Source organism: Ambystoma mexicanum, chromosome 2p (assembly GCF_040938575.1).
Source record: "Ambystoma mexicanum isolate Mex_15411 chromosome 2p, UKY_AmexF1_1, whole genome shotgun sequence".
Taxonomy (NCBI): domain Eukaryota; kingdom Metazoa; phylum Chordata; class Amphibia; order Caudata; family Ambystomatidae; genus Ambystoma; species Ambystoma mexicanum.
Genome location: NC_090923.1, coordinates 730,127,940 through 730,147,602, shown reverse-complemented (window position 1 = coordinate 730,147,602; position 19,663 = coordinate 730,127,940). Strand labels below are relative to the sequence as shown.

At 44.8% G+C, this 19,663-nt stretch overlaps 1 protein-coding gene across 1 annotated transcript in view; it reads right to left on the bottom strand.

Annotated features, from left to right (window-relative positions):
- Nucleotides 1-19,663, bottom strand: part of NAPA (NSF attachment protein alpha) — a 433,641-nt gene that overhangs the window by 61,740 nt on the left and 352,238 nt on the right. The window contains exons 9-10 of the mRNA XM_069644342.1: nt 3,652-3,720; nt 3,364-3,414 (exon numbers count right to left, since the gene is read on the bottom strand). Of these exons, the coding sequence (XP_069500443.1) occupies nt 3,364-3,414; nt 3,652-3,720 (120 nt within the window). The remainder of the gene's footprint in view (nt 1-3,363; nt 3,415-3,651; nt 3,721-19,663) is intronic.

Here is a 19,663-nt window from a genome sequence, read left to right as displayed (position 1 = left end):
AGGTTTCTCCCATTCATTCGCAGCCTAGGTGTCACTCGCACAGGGAGGACAGCCAGCCAACCAGCCAATCACCTTTAGGTGCATTCCCGTAACCAAGGGGATTAAGCACAGGGAGTTTTGGGCACCTCCCTCGCTTCCTGCCCTGCCAGACACGCTGGAGCCAGAGGCGGGCTTCAGTCGTGAATCCCGCCAAAGACAAAACCAACAGAGGGACCAAACCTGGTTTGGTGCGCAGATTAAATCTCAAGAAATGGCAAAAAAAGAAGACCGGGCCATTTTGACAAAATGGGCACTCATGGGTGCTTTACTGCAGCTGCAATTGCAGCCTGCGGCAGAAGCGCACAATGGCAGGAAAAGGTAAACCACTGCCACCAGCCATTCATTGTAGAAAGGGTAACAAAAATGTTACATGAGAAACTAGACAAAGGGGATACCAAGTAACCCCTCCAGCACCCTATTGTAAGATAGTGTGTGCTGGGTCTAGAAAGTTACAAAATGTAAGTAAAGTCAATTTCACTTCACTGCTCTTGGAAACAGTTTCACCAAGAGAAGGTATTTAAACCTTGGGGAAATCTAAGACTTCCCTGTGCCACTGCAATATAAAGATGATGCCTATGGAGTTTGTCAGACTCCAAAACAAAAGAAACAGTCCAAATCACAGAAAAATACACAAGAGAGTGGGAAAAAGGTCTCACTCTCTCCAGTTTAAAAAGTACAAGTCCAGCAGAAAGAGCTGAGGGTCTCTAAGGTAAACGGGAATTAGCACATGTCAGAGAATTCTCTCTAACACAAACCTTTCCTCTAGGAAATTGTTTTTGTCGAAGAGGGCATTGCTATTTTATACATGGCTTAATCAACCCAAGACTACACTGCACCGATGATACCGATAAGGGTGAAACCAGGTATGTATACAAAAACACAAACACACACACACCTTGGCAGGTTCATCAGTACACATGTCAGACATGCACGAAGATTCACTGGTCAAATGCTCGCAGAACATTTGAAATTCTTAAGTGTTTGTTACTAGAACACAGTTTTTTGGCTCTCTGGGGATGGGGTGCCTCACATAGGTATACCAGTTGTAGAGAAAAGAGGAGGATTTATTTCAGTGTACAAAACAATTCTGTTCTGGAAGTCAAATCACAAAGCTACCATTCGGAAATTGTACACCATTTATTGCAGCTAGTTGGGGCAGAGGGGAATACCTTGCAAAAAAGCTTAGAACTCAAAAAGCAGAAATATTGTGATTTGCTTTTGATCCCCATTTATGACTGCTCAGTGAAGTTTTGTCGATTACAAAAATACAAGATAGGGGAGACAAGAGAGTAAGGAGAGTAAACATACAACCCCTGGCCAGTTTGAAATACTAAACAGCATTTGGGTCCATTACCATTCCAGGCCATCCTCTGGACAGACCACCTCACAATGAACACATGGCCTAATTCGGGTGCAGCCTGTTCAACACTATATAGGTGCTGGATATCATGCCAGAGCTCGACCAAGGGGAGGCGCCTATATCCTTTAAAAGGCAGACCAAGGAAAGCCCAATAAACAAAGAAGTTGCAACGACAGTGCTGCGGGGAGTGAGCTCTAGTGTGTAATAAGCTAAGAGGTTTGGAAGAGTGAGAGGAGATTTAGCTTTATAAAAGTTACGAGGTAAGCAGAGAAAAGTGGTTGTCAAACAGAAGGGAATTTTAATTTGTTCAGAGAGCAAGGACGAGATTGTCAGAGCGAGAAAGGTACCAATTTACAGCGAAGCATGGTGTACCATTTGGGAAGTAAGTGTGTGAACTAGAAGGCAACTTTGAAGTGTTGAGAGATTGAGGGAGAGATTATTTGGGAACAAAACAAGAAAATGTATAAGTTTGGACAAAGTAAGAGGCAGACAGTAGGCCATAGAGTGAGATTATACCAGAGTACTGGAAAGGAGACAAAGATTAGAGGAAGGTCAAAGGAAGAGATGGACGTGAGGGAGGCTGCTGGAGAAACCATGGTGGAAAAGGCCATTAAGAGTGAGGCAGTTGAGGACAATCACAGATGTCAAGTAATTCTGACTAGGAAGACTAGAGTATTACAGGAAGGATGACACTCAAATGCCAGAGAAGGGGATAGAGCCCAACTATCTGGGTACCAGAGTCAAAGAGAACATCAAACCATAAGGACAGGGAAATTGCTCTGCACCAGGTTGGCTTGGGGAACGTGTAGTAAGTAGCAGGACTGCGTTATGCTAGGGAAGCGGAAGGAAAGAACATGAAGAGCCCAGGGAAAGGCAGGTCCCAGAGAAAGCAGCATAGGAAGAGGTTGACAGCCAAGTGTGGGCCATAATTGTCGATCAAACCTTACCAGGGCCAGCAAGACATACTAGCAAGCAGAGCTGGAACACCCAAGTGGGCAAGAAGCTCCACGTCCACTCTTGAGCGAACCACTGTGAAAAGACCCAAGCGACATCTACAAGAGCCGCAAAATCTCTGTTCGATAGCCATGGGATTTGGGAGAGGGTCAAGGAGAAGGCTGAAAGACTAATTTATAATTATAATTGGTTATTTATAATGCGCTTAATACCCAGAGGTTTCTAAGTGCGGACCTGGGGATCGAACCTGTGTTGCTGCGCGTGGTCTTTCTTCCAGGGTGAGCGTGTTGCCCCTGAGCTATCCTCTTCACGAATATGGCTTGAGACACCCTCCTTGAGGAAACAAAAGAGACTTGTATAGCTACATTTTTCTGGGACACCCGAAGCACCCTTTTTGAACTTTAGATTTTGATAACTATGGATTTAAGGATTTATTTTATTGAACTCTGAACATTTCTCTAAGGAACTAGTTTAGTGTAAGGGGAGTTGGGGGTATGTTCCTTTGAGTCCTTGGGCCAGGAACACCACTATCACTTGGGCCCAGATATTTGAAACTATTATGTCATACTTTGCTTTGGCTCATACATATCCTGACACCCTTAGTATTTAGTTTTACAACTATGCTGACATCTTATTTATTGTTGAGCATGTGTACAAATAAACAAAAACATTATCCTTGTTTATGTGTCCCAGCTCAGGTAATAGTAACAAACTTGTAAGTCGGTTGGCCTTGCAATAACAGGCCCGATAATCTGCTAGAAGTTCAAAAGATTAGTGAGGTCTAGTTACCACAGTGATAATGGGGCCAGTGGATGTTAGCCCCTCATAAACTAGTGCTATATTGTGTTTGCCCTACAGTTGCATTCACAGGGAGGCCTCCAAAGCTGAGCTGCAGAGTTACATTGATCAGGCGATGTCCACCAAGTGCTCTCGGAAGCCTACACAATCCCTTTTTACCTCTCCTAGTGATAAGAAACACTATACATCAGATAGCGCAGCCCAGTACTTACAGAATCTGTATAGCTGTCGATGCTCTGTTCTTCGTGAGCCTCTAATAATTTCTGTAGAGGAAAACAAAACTATGTTCATTATAGAAATAATTTGCAAATACAGACAGGGGATAAAGGTTTTGTCTCAATTTAAAATATATGACAAGTTCCCCTAAAGTTATTGTAATCCCACCCATGGCAGCAGTGCTCATATGTCCTTTCATTTCAATCAAAAGAAAGGTCTTGACTTCCTTTCTGAAACATGGACAGCTAAAGATTAAGAAGTGAGTCACTTAGTGAGTCACTTACTTTGACAAGTTTGCATTCCCTGGAATCCGAGAACGCTGGAAACATTTCTTCATACTTCTGTATTGCAAGCTAAAAAAACAAACCAGAAGTGTTACTAACAGAGCTATGCAAGTGTCTAAATATGCAATGGTACACATGTTCTCGCTCAGCTTCTACAGGAACTCAACTGATAGATACTTTCAACTGAATTACTCCAGACAAAAGAGTCTGCATTCGAACCTGATTAAACAGACTTGTTTTCAAACAGTTTACTCTGGAATGGGAGATCCACCCAAAACATCAGTAATAGAGAAATTTAATTCCCTGTTGGGCAAAGACGAAGATCACCCAAATTCACTAATCAGCAGAAATCAAAATCAGCCAAGACAGTTCACAATTCACGTAAAAGAAACTCCAATAAATCCACATAGCTTTTGAAGATAGTTGTGCACATTTCAAAGCTTTGCACTGCTTCATGTTTTTGATCTCTAAAGATTCAGTGGTGTAACTTGGTGTAGGAATTTCCTACTTTCAAAATGACTAAAATCAAAGACAAAGATTTAACCCCTGCACCCACCACATCCCCATTTTTTTTATTTTTGTCCATCAATTAACGAACATTAAGTGGTGACCAATGCAAGCAGTGTACCTCTGTGTTTTGCTCTCCAATGCGATTCAATGAGTGGCATTTGCTGTGGATAATGTTGCAGTGTTATTCTGCTGAGGAGGGCTTTTGCTTCAACTTGCCTCCACCCCCTGCAAATGTAAAGCTGCCTGCAGTGCACAAAGCGCCGGCGCAGAGTTAACAAGAGTTAACTCTGAGGGACACGTGGGACCCAAGCTGATGACTGCTCTCGGCCCGTGAACGAGAAACCAGATGAAAAAGAACACGACCGTAGGGGAAAATGTGCCTGTGACGGTCCCAGAACCGGTAGAATATCAGTATGCAAAGATAACCTTGGAACAGCCATCAATTAATTATGCTGATGGTCATCAAGAGAGCATTACTACTTGCCAGCATAAAATTAACCAAATGCCATACTTGAGGTTGGAAACAGCAGCTCATGCGACTATCTTAGACTTTAACCGACTCATTGCTACTGATTCTTGGGGTTCTAGTCTTAACTTCCCACAGGACGGTGTCTCGTTCGAAGAGATCCTGCACCGAGAATCACCCAGTTTAAAAGTATCACATTTGTTACAGAGAGTCGCCACCCCCACAGACTAATCATTGTGCTAATGTGCCATCATCTATCCCAGATTTGACCCCAAATTGCTTACTGCTCTCTGACCCCGGCTCGCAACCACTTTGCCCGTCCGCGCAGCAATTACCTCAAAGGAAGTGAATGCTGAATCACCAAATGAAATAGTGTCTCATACCACTATGGCCGATGGGGTAGCAGCAACCTTGATGAACGTGGTTAGAGAATCTCAAAATAATGTGGAAAGAGTGACACCTGCAACAAATAAATGTGTTTACTCGAGGAGTAATGGGAGACCATCTAGTCGACCAGCAACTACTGGATCTCCAAATATTAATAATACCTGCATTGAGACCTGTACAGACTCCGCTCAGAGAAGTGTTTGAGGATATTTTTCCTGACTGCACAAAGGAATACTCAAATAAGACTGAGCGTAAGAAGCAGCAAGACTTTCCTTCGATATTGAAGAAATCGAGGCACTTCTGCATAGTAAGCAAAAGAGAAATGCTGTATTTGGAACTTCTCAGCAAAAGACCATTGATTGAAATACCATCAAATCCAGTCAAGTAATATGCCTACGACCCTTATATCAAAAGTGGTCACGCAATTAAAAGAAAGGAGGGACATCAATTCTACTAAGAAACTAATGAAAGTCAATACCCCTGACCCTTCAAGACTCCCAAGTGCCTCTTTTAGGCTCCTATGAGATGGATGAAATGGTATATAGTCACATGCCCATGGAGCTGCCACCACTCCAAAGAACAAGTTTTTTGATCCCGACCGACGATCTTTCGATGGAAAACCGAGTCTCATTGAAAGACTCGTCCATACACCAAATTCTAAATGGGGAAAAAAGCAGGCAAGACACTCCTTAATCCAATGCTTAGGATGGATTTACAAAATATGGTGATGGGTGCCTAACAATCTCATTAGCTCCATTACTGAAGCTATATGAGAACATTAGTGACGCCTTGAAAGACCAAGCGACCTTATTGGCCATGGTCCATTCGAAACAAACATACTTGGAAACCTTTGACAAAAATTCAATTCCGGCTCGATAGAGAGACGGAATTGTCTGCACAATGACAAGCTAGGTTGTATGACCTAGCAAGAGGAGATCATGCAGAGAAAATGATGATCTCGATATTAGATATGATGAATATGCTGTGTTGCGAAAGACAACGCCTCAAGTCAGAATCTTCAAAACATAACAGAAGACCACCATCCTTCTACGTCTAAGACGCCTATTTCAAATATCCTATATTTAACTAAGACCTCCACCAAATCCAAACAGAAACCAAGCATAAATTCTTGTCAGTTTTATGATAAAGAAGTCACCAGTCAACCAAATGCATGTACAATGACCAGAATTCTAAAGACTGGACACAATTGAAAACTGTACTGTAATAGACTTTGTGGATGCGGAACTTAATAGAGACGGATATATTCTCAGATGATAGACAGGAAAATATACTGTCTGTTCCGATTTGCCCCATTAAAGTACCTCTTAAACTGCACAGACTACTCAAGAGGTGGAGAATCAGAGGTATTGAATAAGCAGCTTTAAAACATCTTTGAGAAAAGAACCGCAATGATCAAAGGTGTGAACCCCTTACCGAAGAAACTGAAAAATTAGCCCAGAGGCCACAAGCCTTGAAGAAACAGATCAATAGCCTTCTTATGCAACTTAAGAATTCTAGCGGAGAAACCACAAATACTTCCTAAATCAACAGAGAGCAATAGGAAAGAAAATTCAGTACCTCAATCTCGAGATGAGAATCCTAATATAAAAAAAAAATCACTGATGAAGAACTGGAACAGAGAGCTATCATCATAAAGTTATTTGTTTATCCATCAGAGGAAGAATTCAAAGAAGGAACCACTCCTATTCAAAATCTCCACATCTCTGTAGAAGACATTTCTGATGAGGACTTGGAAGTATCAAATCCATCCACCCATTTCGGTTCTCACAAATCTTATGGCCGTGGATTTATTGGCAGCTTCCAGACAAAAAGCCTTCCTCAGGTTAGACCAAAAGTGCCTTAAAGTGGTTAACAAAGCCAAACCCATAGAGAGATAAACATACGTTCAAGATTCTAAAGAACAGAGTGTACATTTACCAAAGTTCGATTTATTGAAACCATCACGGCTACGCTGTACTATCATATTTGAACGCATTTTAAGAACAGGCGGTCTGATTTTAAACCGCACTAATGTAATCAAGCTACTGCAATTAATTCCTGAATTGAAACATCTAGATGCTAGAGACCTTAGAATCATCCATTTTGTTGAAGAAAGAACAAACAACTGGTTGATCGTACATCTGTTCTCAACCGCGGTGAAAACAGCAATACTTCAGAGTCATGCTTTCCTACTGTTAGGATTTGATCTAAGCTAAATGTTTTCACCTAAGAAAACTCTGGGGTCCTTACTACCTAAGAAGGAATTTACGAGACATGAGAGGGCAGCATTCAACCAACCAAATGTGGGCAACCATCTTCTTGATATCAGTATGAGAGACCCTGAACAATCATGTAAATTACTAGTGAACTTCAACAACAGTGGGCATAAGACCAACAGATCAGTGAGGTGGCTAGACAATACCATGACAAACAAACCTGAAATGCGCCAATTTACAAGCTGGACAAAGGAAAACATCGTCCCAGGTAAACTAGTAATCAGCAATTTGGTGGCTTGTCCGCTGAAATTTTGCACCTGGAATACCCAAGGATTCTCTCACTTGTTCGTAGAAGGGAATGGAATGCTGCAGATGTACGATATTGTCTGCCTTCAAGAATCCTGGATTCAGACTTTGCAGATATGTGATGGAAATATCCCCTATTTAAATCCAGCCCTTGAAGGGAAAATTGGGCGCCCATCTTCAGGATTGCTCATCCTGGTAAAGTCAGCCAGAAATTTGGAAGTTAAAGAAGAGATGAAATGAACCCAAACCATTTCACATAAATTGTGATCATCTAGAATACTGCAGCACATAAGGAATCTCGTAAATATATGGCCATTTATAACCAGTACTGGAATCCTGCTGGCATTAATGACTCACTATTTATCAAGACGATACTATCGGCAATAGAGTTACAACTTTGATACAAACATCTCCAATTTATTCTATGTGGAGACTTAAATCTCTTTGATACCACTGGGGCCTTGATATCCAACTACAAGTTGCAGAGGAAAGTCCAACCATGGCTGAACGAACTTCAAGCTTGATCTATTTTTATGCTAATTGGACAACTTCCTGAAGATACCCCTCCCCCCACTCCGACATGGCAGATGTGGAATTCCCTTGCATATTTGGACTATATCTTTTCTTCTATGAAATTGATCCCAGAGCTTCATACCCTGAAAGTTATTCCAACTACGAAAAGTGACCATTGCCCACTGGCACTAACTTGGAGACAAAATGGGGGCGTGGTTACAGGGCCATTTAAGTGGACGCGTACCCGAAGGAGCTCCTGCTGATCCTCCACAGTTCCGTGCTGAAAGTGCATCTAAAAGTGGCAGTAACGGCGGAAAAGAGGTGCGTATATTTTTGGCCTGCAGGACGCCTGGGTTTCGAAGTTGTATGCCGCAGGAGGTCGGTGAATATATGCAGCCTGTGGACACAAAATGGCAGAACGACAAGACAGCAAGAACAAAGGAACGTAAAAAGACGACGAACCACGAGACACCAGCGGGGTGCAGACGGTTGGATGATAGGCACAATTCGTTGGGAAAGCTGAGAGGAATACCTGAGGAGCGGAGCATCCCCCACACTGCACCAAGGAATCACAAACGGGGCTGGAGATGCTGACCGGCACTGCCGGTGACCAACGCGGTGTCGGAAGAACACGCAGACAAGGTCAGGCGACTTTGCATACCCAGACCGAAGGATCGCCATACACGCACTGCGGTCACTGCGCAGAACTGGCCGCTCATCAACCCAACGAACATGAGCAGTGGAGGTGCAATGGGAGCATGAATAAACCACAGTAGCTCACAGAGAGCTCACTCTGGAGGCAGCCCCTATGGGGAGGAGAAGTGTGTACCGCGACACAGTCTTGGCAAGCAGTTACATAGTTGCCAGCGCCGAAGTGAGGAGAGCAGCCCTGGCAACACAAGGCGGGTGAAACTGACGTACGAGGCACTCTTAAACTGCACGGAAACAAGTGAGCCCGAGACACGTGCAGACTGGCCATAACAGTGGACTCAGGAGTGCAGCAAAGACACTGGGTGCCCTCAGGGAAGCATGGACAAATCTGGACCCACCCTGGCAATAAACTCGAAAAGAGACTACAATAGAGGCGCTGGAAGCGCAAACATAGTACCCTGGGCAGAATATGGACTGCCCGAAATGACACGAGTTTGCCCTCCTGACCAGCGGAGGCACGATCAGGTGCTACTCTGAGTGGAACCGACACACATTGTGAGCAGCACAGTAGAGAGGAAAGTTGCCTGCCGGTGAGACCCTGCAGCCGATTGTTTATGCGCATACAGGGTGCTGCAGCCAATGTACAGCATACGGAAGGACACCATGTCTGTGGCCCAGGTACGGTGGGGCTTTGGCCAGCGAGCTGCTAAGGCAGAAATAACAGCAAAGTAGGAGTAGAGGGTTGAACAGCGCCGAGTAGCGGGACCCGACAGGACTGCGGGCCAGACAAGGAAATTACTGACAGAAGGTGAACCAGCAACGTCCAAAGATCCGGGGCGGCAAAGAGGACATACTAATCACAACCCTGCCAGTGCCAAGATAAGGGTGCCTGCCTCAGACATCGCTAAGCGGGAGTGGGGAAACCTGGCATAATCACCACATCGAAAGCCCACAACATGGAAGGGCACACACTATCCCTCCCTGGGCCTCTGACTGGTCCCCAGCAAAACTTGAACACCACACAAGCCGAGGCGGGGAGTGAGGTCAAGACGCTAAGGCCCGAGCAGAAACCAGTGCAGACTCGTACATCATATAGACCAGAAGTGGACGGAGAACCTCCTAGCCCCGGGAACTGCGAATAGATGCGGGGGGGCTTTAAGATGGCGTTCAAGGCTCCAAAAATGAAAGGGAAACAACCGACCATGTATGAATTCGCCAGAACACCCCAATCATACAAAGGAGCAAGGAGAGGAACCTACAAACAGACAAGGGAAACGGGGCGGAATTATCAACAAATCCTTGACGCAATTGCGGACCTAAACGTTGCATGGGAAACTAAATTAGAAGGAGCCATGAGCGAAATAAGAACACTGGACCTAAAAATAGGGGCAGTACAAGAGGACATCAACCTATTAAGGCAAGATGCAAAGAAAATAGCGGAACGGACAGACGAACTGGAGAAGGAAGTGCACACAAACCGCAACCGCCGCAGCACACACCTCAGAGATCCACATACTGCGGCAACAAGTGAGTAACTTGGAAAACAGAGCAGAGGAGGCAGAAGGGCGGGCCCGAAGAAACAACTTACGTATCGTAGGGCTCCCTGAAGGAGAAGAAGGATCAACCCCACGGACTACATAGAGACCATGCTATTGCAAGAAATAGAGGGTGGGGCTCTCACCCAGGGATTTGCGGTGGAGAAAGCTTGCAGGGCCCTGATGATGAAACCTCCACCTGGAGCAACTCTGAGGCCGATAATAGCCAACATTCTGAATTATCGTGATGGGGAAAAGATTCTGGAGTTCTTCCGAAAAGGAGGCACGATACAGAGGGCGTACACACACATCACAGCATACCCAGACTACACTCTACAGATGCAGAGGAGGAGACTGAATTATGGAACAGTGAAGAAGAGGTTGTGCGCGGCGGGCTTCAAGTACATGTTGATGTACCCAGCGAAGCTAAATGTGTTCCACCGAAATAGGGCTTTGTTTTTCAACACCCCGGAGGACGCAACGGAGTGGCTGGATGAGCAGAACTGCCCTGCCGGTACAGAGACACAAAAGGAGGACGGCACAGAGAAGTGATATGGAGGCGCCAGAGGATGAGGTGCAGTATGGCTAAGACTATGGCTAAAACTATGGGACTAGAATATAGTATGATGCACACAGACTGTGAAATAGCCATGCATAGGACCAATTTAAGCGCACGCAATATGCTGTGGCTCAATGCAGGAGCCACGGAGGGTTCACCCTCACACCAGCAGATAGTTTTGATAGGCGTTAACCTCCTGCAGAGTTCCTGAGGTCGGCAACCCAGACCAGGACTGAATGCGGGAACGCCTGAGATCCAGGGATGGAGCTGTGCAAAAGTTGGGGATGGGAGGTGTGGGGGGCAGTTGGAGAGAGTGTTGAGGTGTTGGGAAGGGAGGGTCGTTGGGGGTTGGGAAGGGAGGGAGTTGGGGGAGTTGAAGTGTTATAAGTATAGAATGGAAAACGAGCTTACACACCTGCGCCTTACGTAGGAGAGGGAGAGGGGCTGGAAGGAAACCGGATACAGATGAACATGGGGGACCTTAAAGTAATTACATGGAATGTAAGGGGGCTCAACAGCTATCTGAAAAGAAATGAGATTATGATGTATTTAAAAAGGAAAAAGATAGATATTGTCTTGATACAGGAAACCCACCTTACAAAAGAAAAACAGGAGGTGATCCAAAAGAAATGGAGGGGAACTGTTATTGGAGCGCCATACTCGGCGTACACTAGGGAGGTGATCACGTGGGTAACCCCGCATGTCCCATTCAAACTACTACAGACCACAATAGATGTAGACGGGAGGATGGTGGCAATTAGGGGGTTGGTAGAGAATAAAGAAATATGTATTGTAAACATATGCGCCCCGAACCAAAACACAGTGTCGTACATCAGGTCCTTATACACCAAAGTCAATGCATACCTGGGGAGAGCAATGATATAGGGAGGGGATTTCAACTGTACACTGAACCCAAGGGTAGATGGATCGGATTTGAAATGGGATAAACCTGCCCCGGCGGCCAAAGCTCTGAAGACATTGTCATCGGTGCTCCGGTTAGAGGATGTGTGGAGGGTACAGCACCCAAGTGATAGCCACTACTCGCATTACTCAGCCCCACAGAAGCTATATACTGAACTACATGTTTGCTACACAGGAAATGATGGCGGAGATAACAAGCACAGAATATAAAGCGAGGGTCCTATCGGACCACTCGCCACTGGTTTTAACGTGGCAATATCTGCCCTCGAGAGCTAAGATTCCAACATGGAGACTCAGAGCAGAGGCATTACAAGACATGGAATTCAGAGAAGACCTGAGAGAGGAAATTCTAGATTACCGGTAGTGTAGACTCAGCGGGTACCTTATGGTAAGCATTCAAGGTGGTGATAAGGGGAGCAGCGATAGCTAAATCCAAAGGGCTGCAAGGAGGGATATTGAAGGAACTGCAAAAAGCGAGACAAAACTGGAGAAGGTGATGAGTGAAGGGGGAGGACTCTGAGGAGGCAGTTAGAACCATAAGTCAACTGCAATTGGAATGTGCGGGATACTGGGACAGATTGTGGAATCTAAACTACAAGAAATACATGGAGTGGCAGCATGCGGGCGGGGACAAAGCAGGAAGAATGCTGGCTTGGTTGTACAAGAGTGAGGCACCCAGACCAGTCATCAGAGCAGTAGTGGGAGAGAGCGGGCACATTGTTGATACTCGGGAAGGAGTAAACACTTTCTTGAATTTTATAAGAGATTGTATAAGGACGAAGGGGGGGGGGGGCGACAGAGATAACGGAAACACTCGAAGACATTGGCCTGTCTAAAATGAGCACTGAAGAAAGAAGGTCTAGAAGCCCCAATCACAATATAGGAATTGGAGGTCGTGGTGGTGCTACTGCCCACCGGTAAGACCCCAGGAACAGATGGGCTCCCAAGTGAATTCTATAAAAATTATAAGGGTGAGGTGCTCCCCCCACTACTAACAATGTTGAACAAGGTGTTCGAAATAGGTACGCTACCACAGTCCCTGAGAGAAGCGACTATCATCCCACTCGCTAAACCAAATAAACCAGGCAAGGATTGCGGATCATATAGACCACTGTCAATACTAAATCAAGACAGCAAAATACTAACTGCAGTGCTGGCCAACAGAATGAAGCGAGTTATTGGCAACTTGATGCACCCCGATCAAACAGGGTATGTCCCGAGCAGAAGTATATCAGACAACTTACGACAGCTCCACGGATCGTGTAACACAAAAGGAGACCCAAGGGAGATTGCCATTGTATCACTTGATGCAGTAAAAGCCTTTGACTCAGTCAAGTGGCCCTGACTGATGGCAACTGAGTAAATAAGGGATGGGCTAGGATACCTCAGATGGGTGAAATTACTGTATAGTAAGCCGTTGGCCAGGGTCAAGACGGGGGCGTGTATCTCCGAGAAATGGCAACTCGGCAGGGGCGCCAGACAGGGATGCCCATGGTCGCCAATGCTATATATACTTGCGCTGGAACCCCAGGCGATATATTTAAGGCAACAATATGTAATAATCTGGATCCATACAAGCGGGGAACCACACCTAATCTCGTTATATGCAGACGATCTGCTGCTGTACCTGCAATACCCAGAGGAAAATCTCCAATACATAAGGGAAATCATGGAGCGATTTGCCACATTATCGGGCATTGCTGTTAATCCTAAAAAATCATGTAAACTCCCATTGGGGAGGTACGTAGGTGTCCCAAAGGAACAACTTCCAGTCCTGCAATTACCATGGGAGACAGACACATTCAAATATCTGGGGATAGACATTAACCACACGGTGGAAAAGAAGCACAGGCATAATACTGAGAAGGCGGTAGTAAGTATAGAAAATAGTATGAAATTCTGGACTAAACTACCCCTGGCTATGATGGGAAGGGGGGCATTATTGAAAATGGTCGTGTTGCCTGGATTACTGCATTATTTCAGAAACATACCGTACATGAGACCAAAGCGTTTTTTTGCAAAACTTCAGAGCATATGCAGGGGGTTCCCATGGCATGGTAGTAGAAATAGAATCGCCCTGTGGAAATTGCAGAACATGTACGACATAGATGGTGGTATAAAACTGCCAAATTTTGAGGTTTATTACCTAGCAAGTCAGTTGAAGCATGTGGCAAAATGGTTAGCTGAGGACCCCACGTCCAGACTGTTGAGCTCAGAGTGCGGCCCATATTTCCTAAAAGAGATGAAATGGCTCCCTAAGCTGGAGGTGAAAGGGGGGGGGGGGGTCAGAGGATGCTGGAGTTAGGATGGAAGATATGGCGCAAAGCATGCCAGGTCATGAAGAACCCAACCCCATGTTCCCCGCAAGTGCCGTTAGTGGCACTCACTACAGGGGATGAACAATTGAGAACGATTCGGGGGCGATGGGAATCAGTGGGGGTAGCAACAATGGGAGACATATGGCAAGAAGGGAAGATAAAGGAATTTGGGGCTTTGGTGGAGGAGACTGGCCTACAAGTGGGGCAATACATCACCTACACTAGAATGATCAGGCGGATCAAGAAGGCATGGTCTGAAATAATGCTAGAGGAACAACCTGATGAAGCCATGGAAATGATGCAGGACATGGCAGATGGAGGACACGAGATCTCTAGAATCTACAAGCTCTTAATGTTCAAGGTTGGGGAAGAAGTGACCCAAGTAAGACTAGATTGGGAAGAAGAGGCTGGGGAACATATGAGTGATGGTCAATGAGAAACAAAAAGGTGTCCAGAAACGCGAGACTGCAGCAGATACAGCTATGCGTAACCCAGAGGACATACTTGACTCCCCAACGGATAGCTAGATTTGAGAATGCTGAACGACAAACATGCCCTAGATGCAGAGAAGTTAATGCCGGAATGATACATATGTTTTGGGCATGTCCAGAAATTAGGATGTTTTGGGGAGAGATAGCCCATTGGTTAAAGGAGAACGGGATTAAGCTACATGTCGAATCAGTATGGACATGCTTGAAAGTAAACAGCAGAGCCTAAATATTAAGTATTAGAAGTGGCAACTCATGATGTATATTGCTGTTTGTTGTGGAAACTAATAAAAAAAAATTAAAAAATAATAAAAACTTGGAGACAAAATCAAAGCGGGTTGACCGTAAACAAATTACAGATATTGCTAATGAATAGGGGGAAAAATAGACTTAGAATCCTTGCTTTTGATGTTCCGATTAGGACGACAAAGTTCCTAAATAATCCAAAAACCGGTGTTGAGGGACTAAACTATGAGTTGATGTTAGTACCTTACTAAGCTACAGACTCAATAAATAAAAAAAAACACTTTTTTTTTTTAAAACAAAAAAAAAAACAAAATCGAAATCTCTGCATACATGTAGTCCATAATCTACACAATGCAGAATTGGTTGATGAAAGGAAAAGATATCGATTGGATTTAAGAAAACTGAAATTAAGCCAACAGGAAGATCGGACTGTGCTTATTCGGAAAAGAAAGCAGTAGTATAAAAACTGGCTTCTCATGTCCAAGGCACGACGACTCCAACTAGACACAGAGACAATGCTTAATACATTGGGTAAAGACAATACGCGTGAACTTTGGCCTTTATTGAATGACCATCGAAGAATATCGCCGTCCTTGATTGCGGCAGTTCCAGAAGCAGAATGGGTCACTCCTTTTCTGCTTTATATGCAAAGAGAGCTAATGAAGAAGAGTCTCAAGAGCAAAGTATAACCAACAAACGGAATCTCACCTGGGACTGGGATGATATTCTGACATTACTAAAATGTCTGTACACCTCATGGGCCCTTGGTCCCGATGGCCTCTCTAACAGCTTATTGAGGCTACACCTGGAAGCTTCGGCAGATTTTTGTTTCTCTCTCTTTTTGCCAATAATGGAAACAACTCAGATCCCTCTGTCTTGGAAAAATGTGCTTCGATTCTGATCTTTAACAGGGTGACAGAGCCCTACCTACCAACTATTGGCCTATTGCATGATTAGATCCATTGGGAAAACTTTTTGCTTCAATACTTCTTCGCCAGTTATCGCTCTGGTCAAAGCTGAATGGCAGAATAGATCCCCGGCAGACGGCTTTGTTAAAGGAGCAGGTATAAACATCAATCTTATGCTATTGAATGTATAAAATCTGGAAGCACTGAAAGCAAACTACGAAGATCTACGCAGTATTCATAGACCTCAAACAAGCCTTCAATAGAGTCAACTGTCGAAGGCTCTGGCAGAAATGACAAGCATGGAACTGTCCTTCAGACCTGTTAGCAGCAATTCAGGCCCTATATACAGCCACGTCGCTACAGATTAGACTCAAGTCGAGGTGCTTTATCAAGAAACATCTAAACGTGGAATGGCCTAAAGCAGGGATGCCTCTGGCCGCAATACTTTTTAATCTGTATATTTTGAACATGAATGCTCTGCAAAGATGTAAGAACATACCCACCGATCCCAAATGGCACAGTTGTACCTTGGTGGCCGATGCAGATGACCTGGTTCTCCTGGACAAAACCCTGATTGAATTACAACAGATCTTAAATGTCCTATTTTCATATCGCCAGGAAAACGGTTTATCTGTCAATTCTGCAAAGACCCCAAACCCTAGTTTTTTTCACCCATCAAAACCGAAACAAAGAGAAATTCTCCTTGTTCCCAGAATCCACCAAGTTGATACAAGTAAAAACGATAAAATATCTAGATGTTTGGATTAACTCATCTTTGAATGAACATGAGTGGGGAGAGGCCTTATGCACAAAGGTTCCGTCTCTAGCACGACGAGCCCTGTTCTTACACAGAAAAGTTTGGAAATGCTCGTTACGGCCAGCACTACTCTATTATCGGCAGAAAGTAATACCGATTTTGTCATTTTGAACTGGCAGCCTTAAACTTATCACGGAAGATATGGGATTACCTTTAAGGCCTATTTTGGAGGAAAGTCCTCTCGCTACCCAAAGCGTTTCCCATCCCCCGGATAAGGTTTGAACTCGCCATCCAATCAATCCACTCTGTGCAGTCAAGTGACCTTTATCGGAAAATACTCACTGAGGAAGATGTTCTTCCAGTAGCCATTCTGAGAGCAATGCAATAAGCAACAAAATGAAATTTTGAACATGTGCAAGACCAGATGCTTAATGTGGCACGAGGAGACTAGGCGGGCTTCATTAGCAGTAGACAGGGCCCAAACAATATAAGGAAGACCATCAATTTGACGCACTATGCCAGATAGTCCAGCCTTGAGGCGTGTCTGATATCAATAGACTCGGAGAAAGCCTTTGACAGGGTGGAGTGGCGCTCTACATGATGATAGTCCTGGGAAAAATGTGGTTTGGAGACAATTTCCTGAAATGGATCTCAGCCTTGTATAGAGCTGCTGAGGCAAAGGTCCAAGTGAATGGCACATTGACTGAGTCATTAATTCAGACTGTCCAGTTGAACAAGGCAGGGCTCGCCACTGCTGTATGCACTTACCATGGAGCCCTTAGCCATATCCATTCGACCAAACCAGATAATTAAAGGCGTCAAATGTCGAGAGGTGGACATCAGGCTGTCTCTCTTCACGGATGGCATTCTGTGCTACTTAACGAGCATCCATTCCTTCCTTCCCGAACTGTTGTCCCTCATCTCAAGCTTTGGCCCCTTCTCTGGCCTGAAAATTAACATTTATAAATCATGTATAATGCCAATAAGGGACGAAATCTCAAGCCTCTATTCTCGCGCTAGTTTCATGGGAAGGAGTGCAGAGAAGCGTATTAAATACTGACTTATCATTTTGGGAACACTTTTCTTTTTCATGAACATCAACCCACATTATTTGTAAATTAGTAGTAAGGGTTGACCATAGTTTTTTTTTTAGTATAGGCCCGGTTATGTTGACCAGACTGTGCTAGGACTGCATTATTATTTGATGGTACTAGCTTGCTCCCATCTGTAGATGTAGGTTTAAATAGGCGTTCAGCCCACCCATGTGAAGGTTCAATAAACACCCTTGCACTGTGGTCCCCTGTGTGTCTTAGCGTTGATACCATGCCTTCCTTATAGATTCCTGCAATGTTGGGTGTTTCAAGGCGGTATTATGATTTTGCGTTATTTCAAACAGTGGCTGTTGCATTTCCCCTCTTTTTGTTTTAAATCGTGGGTACCCCTTTGAGAAGTCCCCTTCCTCCCTGACCCGGCTGTTCGTGAGTCCAAGCGAGCGGGGCACCACCGTCCGCTAGATGCTGGGCCCAGTGGCCATGAAGGAAGGCTCCCATGGTCTACCCCACCAAGCTCTGGTTATAGGACAGAGGTGCTCTTCACGATATATGATGTGTTATTTATAACGCGCTTAATACCCAGAGGTTTCTAAGCACGGACCCGGGGATCGAACCTGTGGTGCTCTGTGTCGTCTTGCTTCCAAGGCGAGCATGTTGCCCCTCAGCGATCCTCCCGAGTGAACACATACATCAATGTCCCTTTAAGAGGGACTACTAGTATAACAAACAATTCTCATGCAATGGGCCGCAAGACATGCTTGATTCAGAGGTAACAGGAATCACACCAACAAAGGGAATTTCAAGCGTGGCAAGGGTCCGTTACAGCCAATAGTGTCATGGGAGTGGGGTACATTTGGCCAGCAGATCTGGTATTCAGTTCACTTCAAAGAGTACAGAAATAAAAAGGGTTGGGGGAATTCTAAGTTCCATGGCTGTACATTCAAGGCGTTTTGGTGTAATAAATCAAGGATCAGGGGCAAGATGGCATCAAAAGGAGGTTTATGACAAGCACAGGACCCAGGAAACCATCATGAAATCTACTACTGTGGTCAATCCGTGATGCTCAGATCCCAGTTGTCTTTTGTACTGTGTTCAGGACCAGGGTAGCATGACTGTAGGAATAGGCAGAAGGTTACAGGGGCAGGAGTGACAAACTGGAGAGGCCTTCCACATGAGACTCAAATATCAGATCCAAAAGGTTTGAAAAAAATAGCAGTCATGGTGCTGTCCCGCATGGACAGCAGGCATAACTGAATTTTACACCCCAACTAGTGAAAACAAGAGGGTGAAAAGCATTCAATGGTAGCGAGTGGCCTCTCCAACAATGTGCCGCTTTGCCATTTAGGAGGAGAGAAAAGAAAAGAGGCTGCCAGCCCTAGATGGGCAAGAAGAAATTGTGCAGAAGGTGGAGCACATAACTGACCCTCGAAATACTGACAATCGAAGACCACCCACAAGTGAAGTTGCATTAAGAAAGCAGTAGTCTTTCAAAGAACAAACGTGTTTGGGCTCACCAAAGGGAGTTGCATGGAAAAAAGCTGCATATGGGGATTGGCGTTCAAACATGGGGAGTTGGCCTACCTAAAGGATCGCACACTGCATCTTAGAACTAGAGTAAGTGGAGCAGTAAGAACTGCCAAAGTACCACTCACACCGGCAAGCAAACCAATCCATTTACAATCACTGGGAACACCCGAATACATTTGAGCGCGGGAGATACCAAGGAGACAGGACTATTCTCCTATGTAGGACACCGACATGTAAGCAGTGAGTCAACATTTGGAGTCAGGGCAGATGTTGGAGCAGGTTGGAGGTGAGCAGCAGGACACAATTGGATGAGAAGGTTAAAGAAAAGGAGGTGGAGAAGAACAAATAAGTAAGAACGCTAAGTAAGTGGTAAAGAGCAATTGAAGGATGACCAGAAAAAGAAGAATAGCATCTAAGGGAGTGAGGCGGTTGAGAGTAGAATATTAAATCAGAAGGAGATTTGAGGTAACAGCAAGGAGAAAGGAGAAGAGTAGTGTACTTTGAGAGGGGTGGTGGGACACACCAATGGATAAGCATTTGAAAGTCTTCAGGAAGGTGGAAGAATGGGAGAGACTAATAAGGAGAGAGAGCAGGCACTTAGCCTAAGAAGAGATTGTTAAGGAGGTGTGGATGCCTGTAGCACAGCATAGAT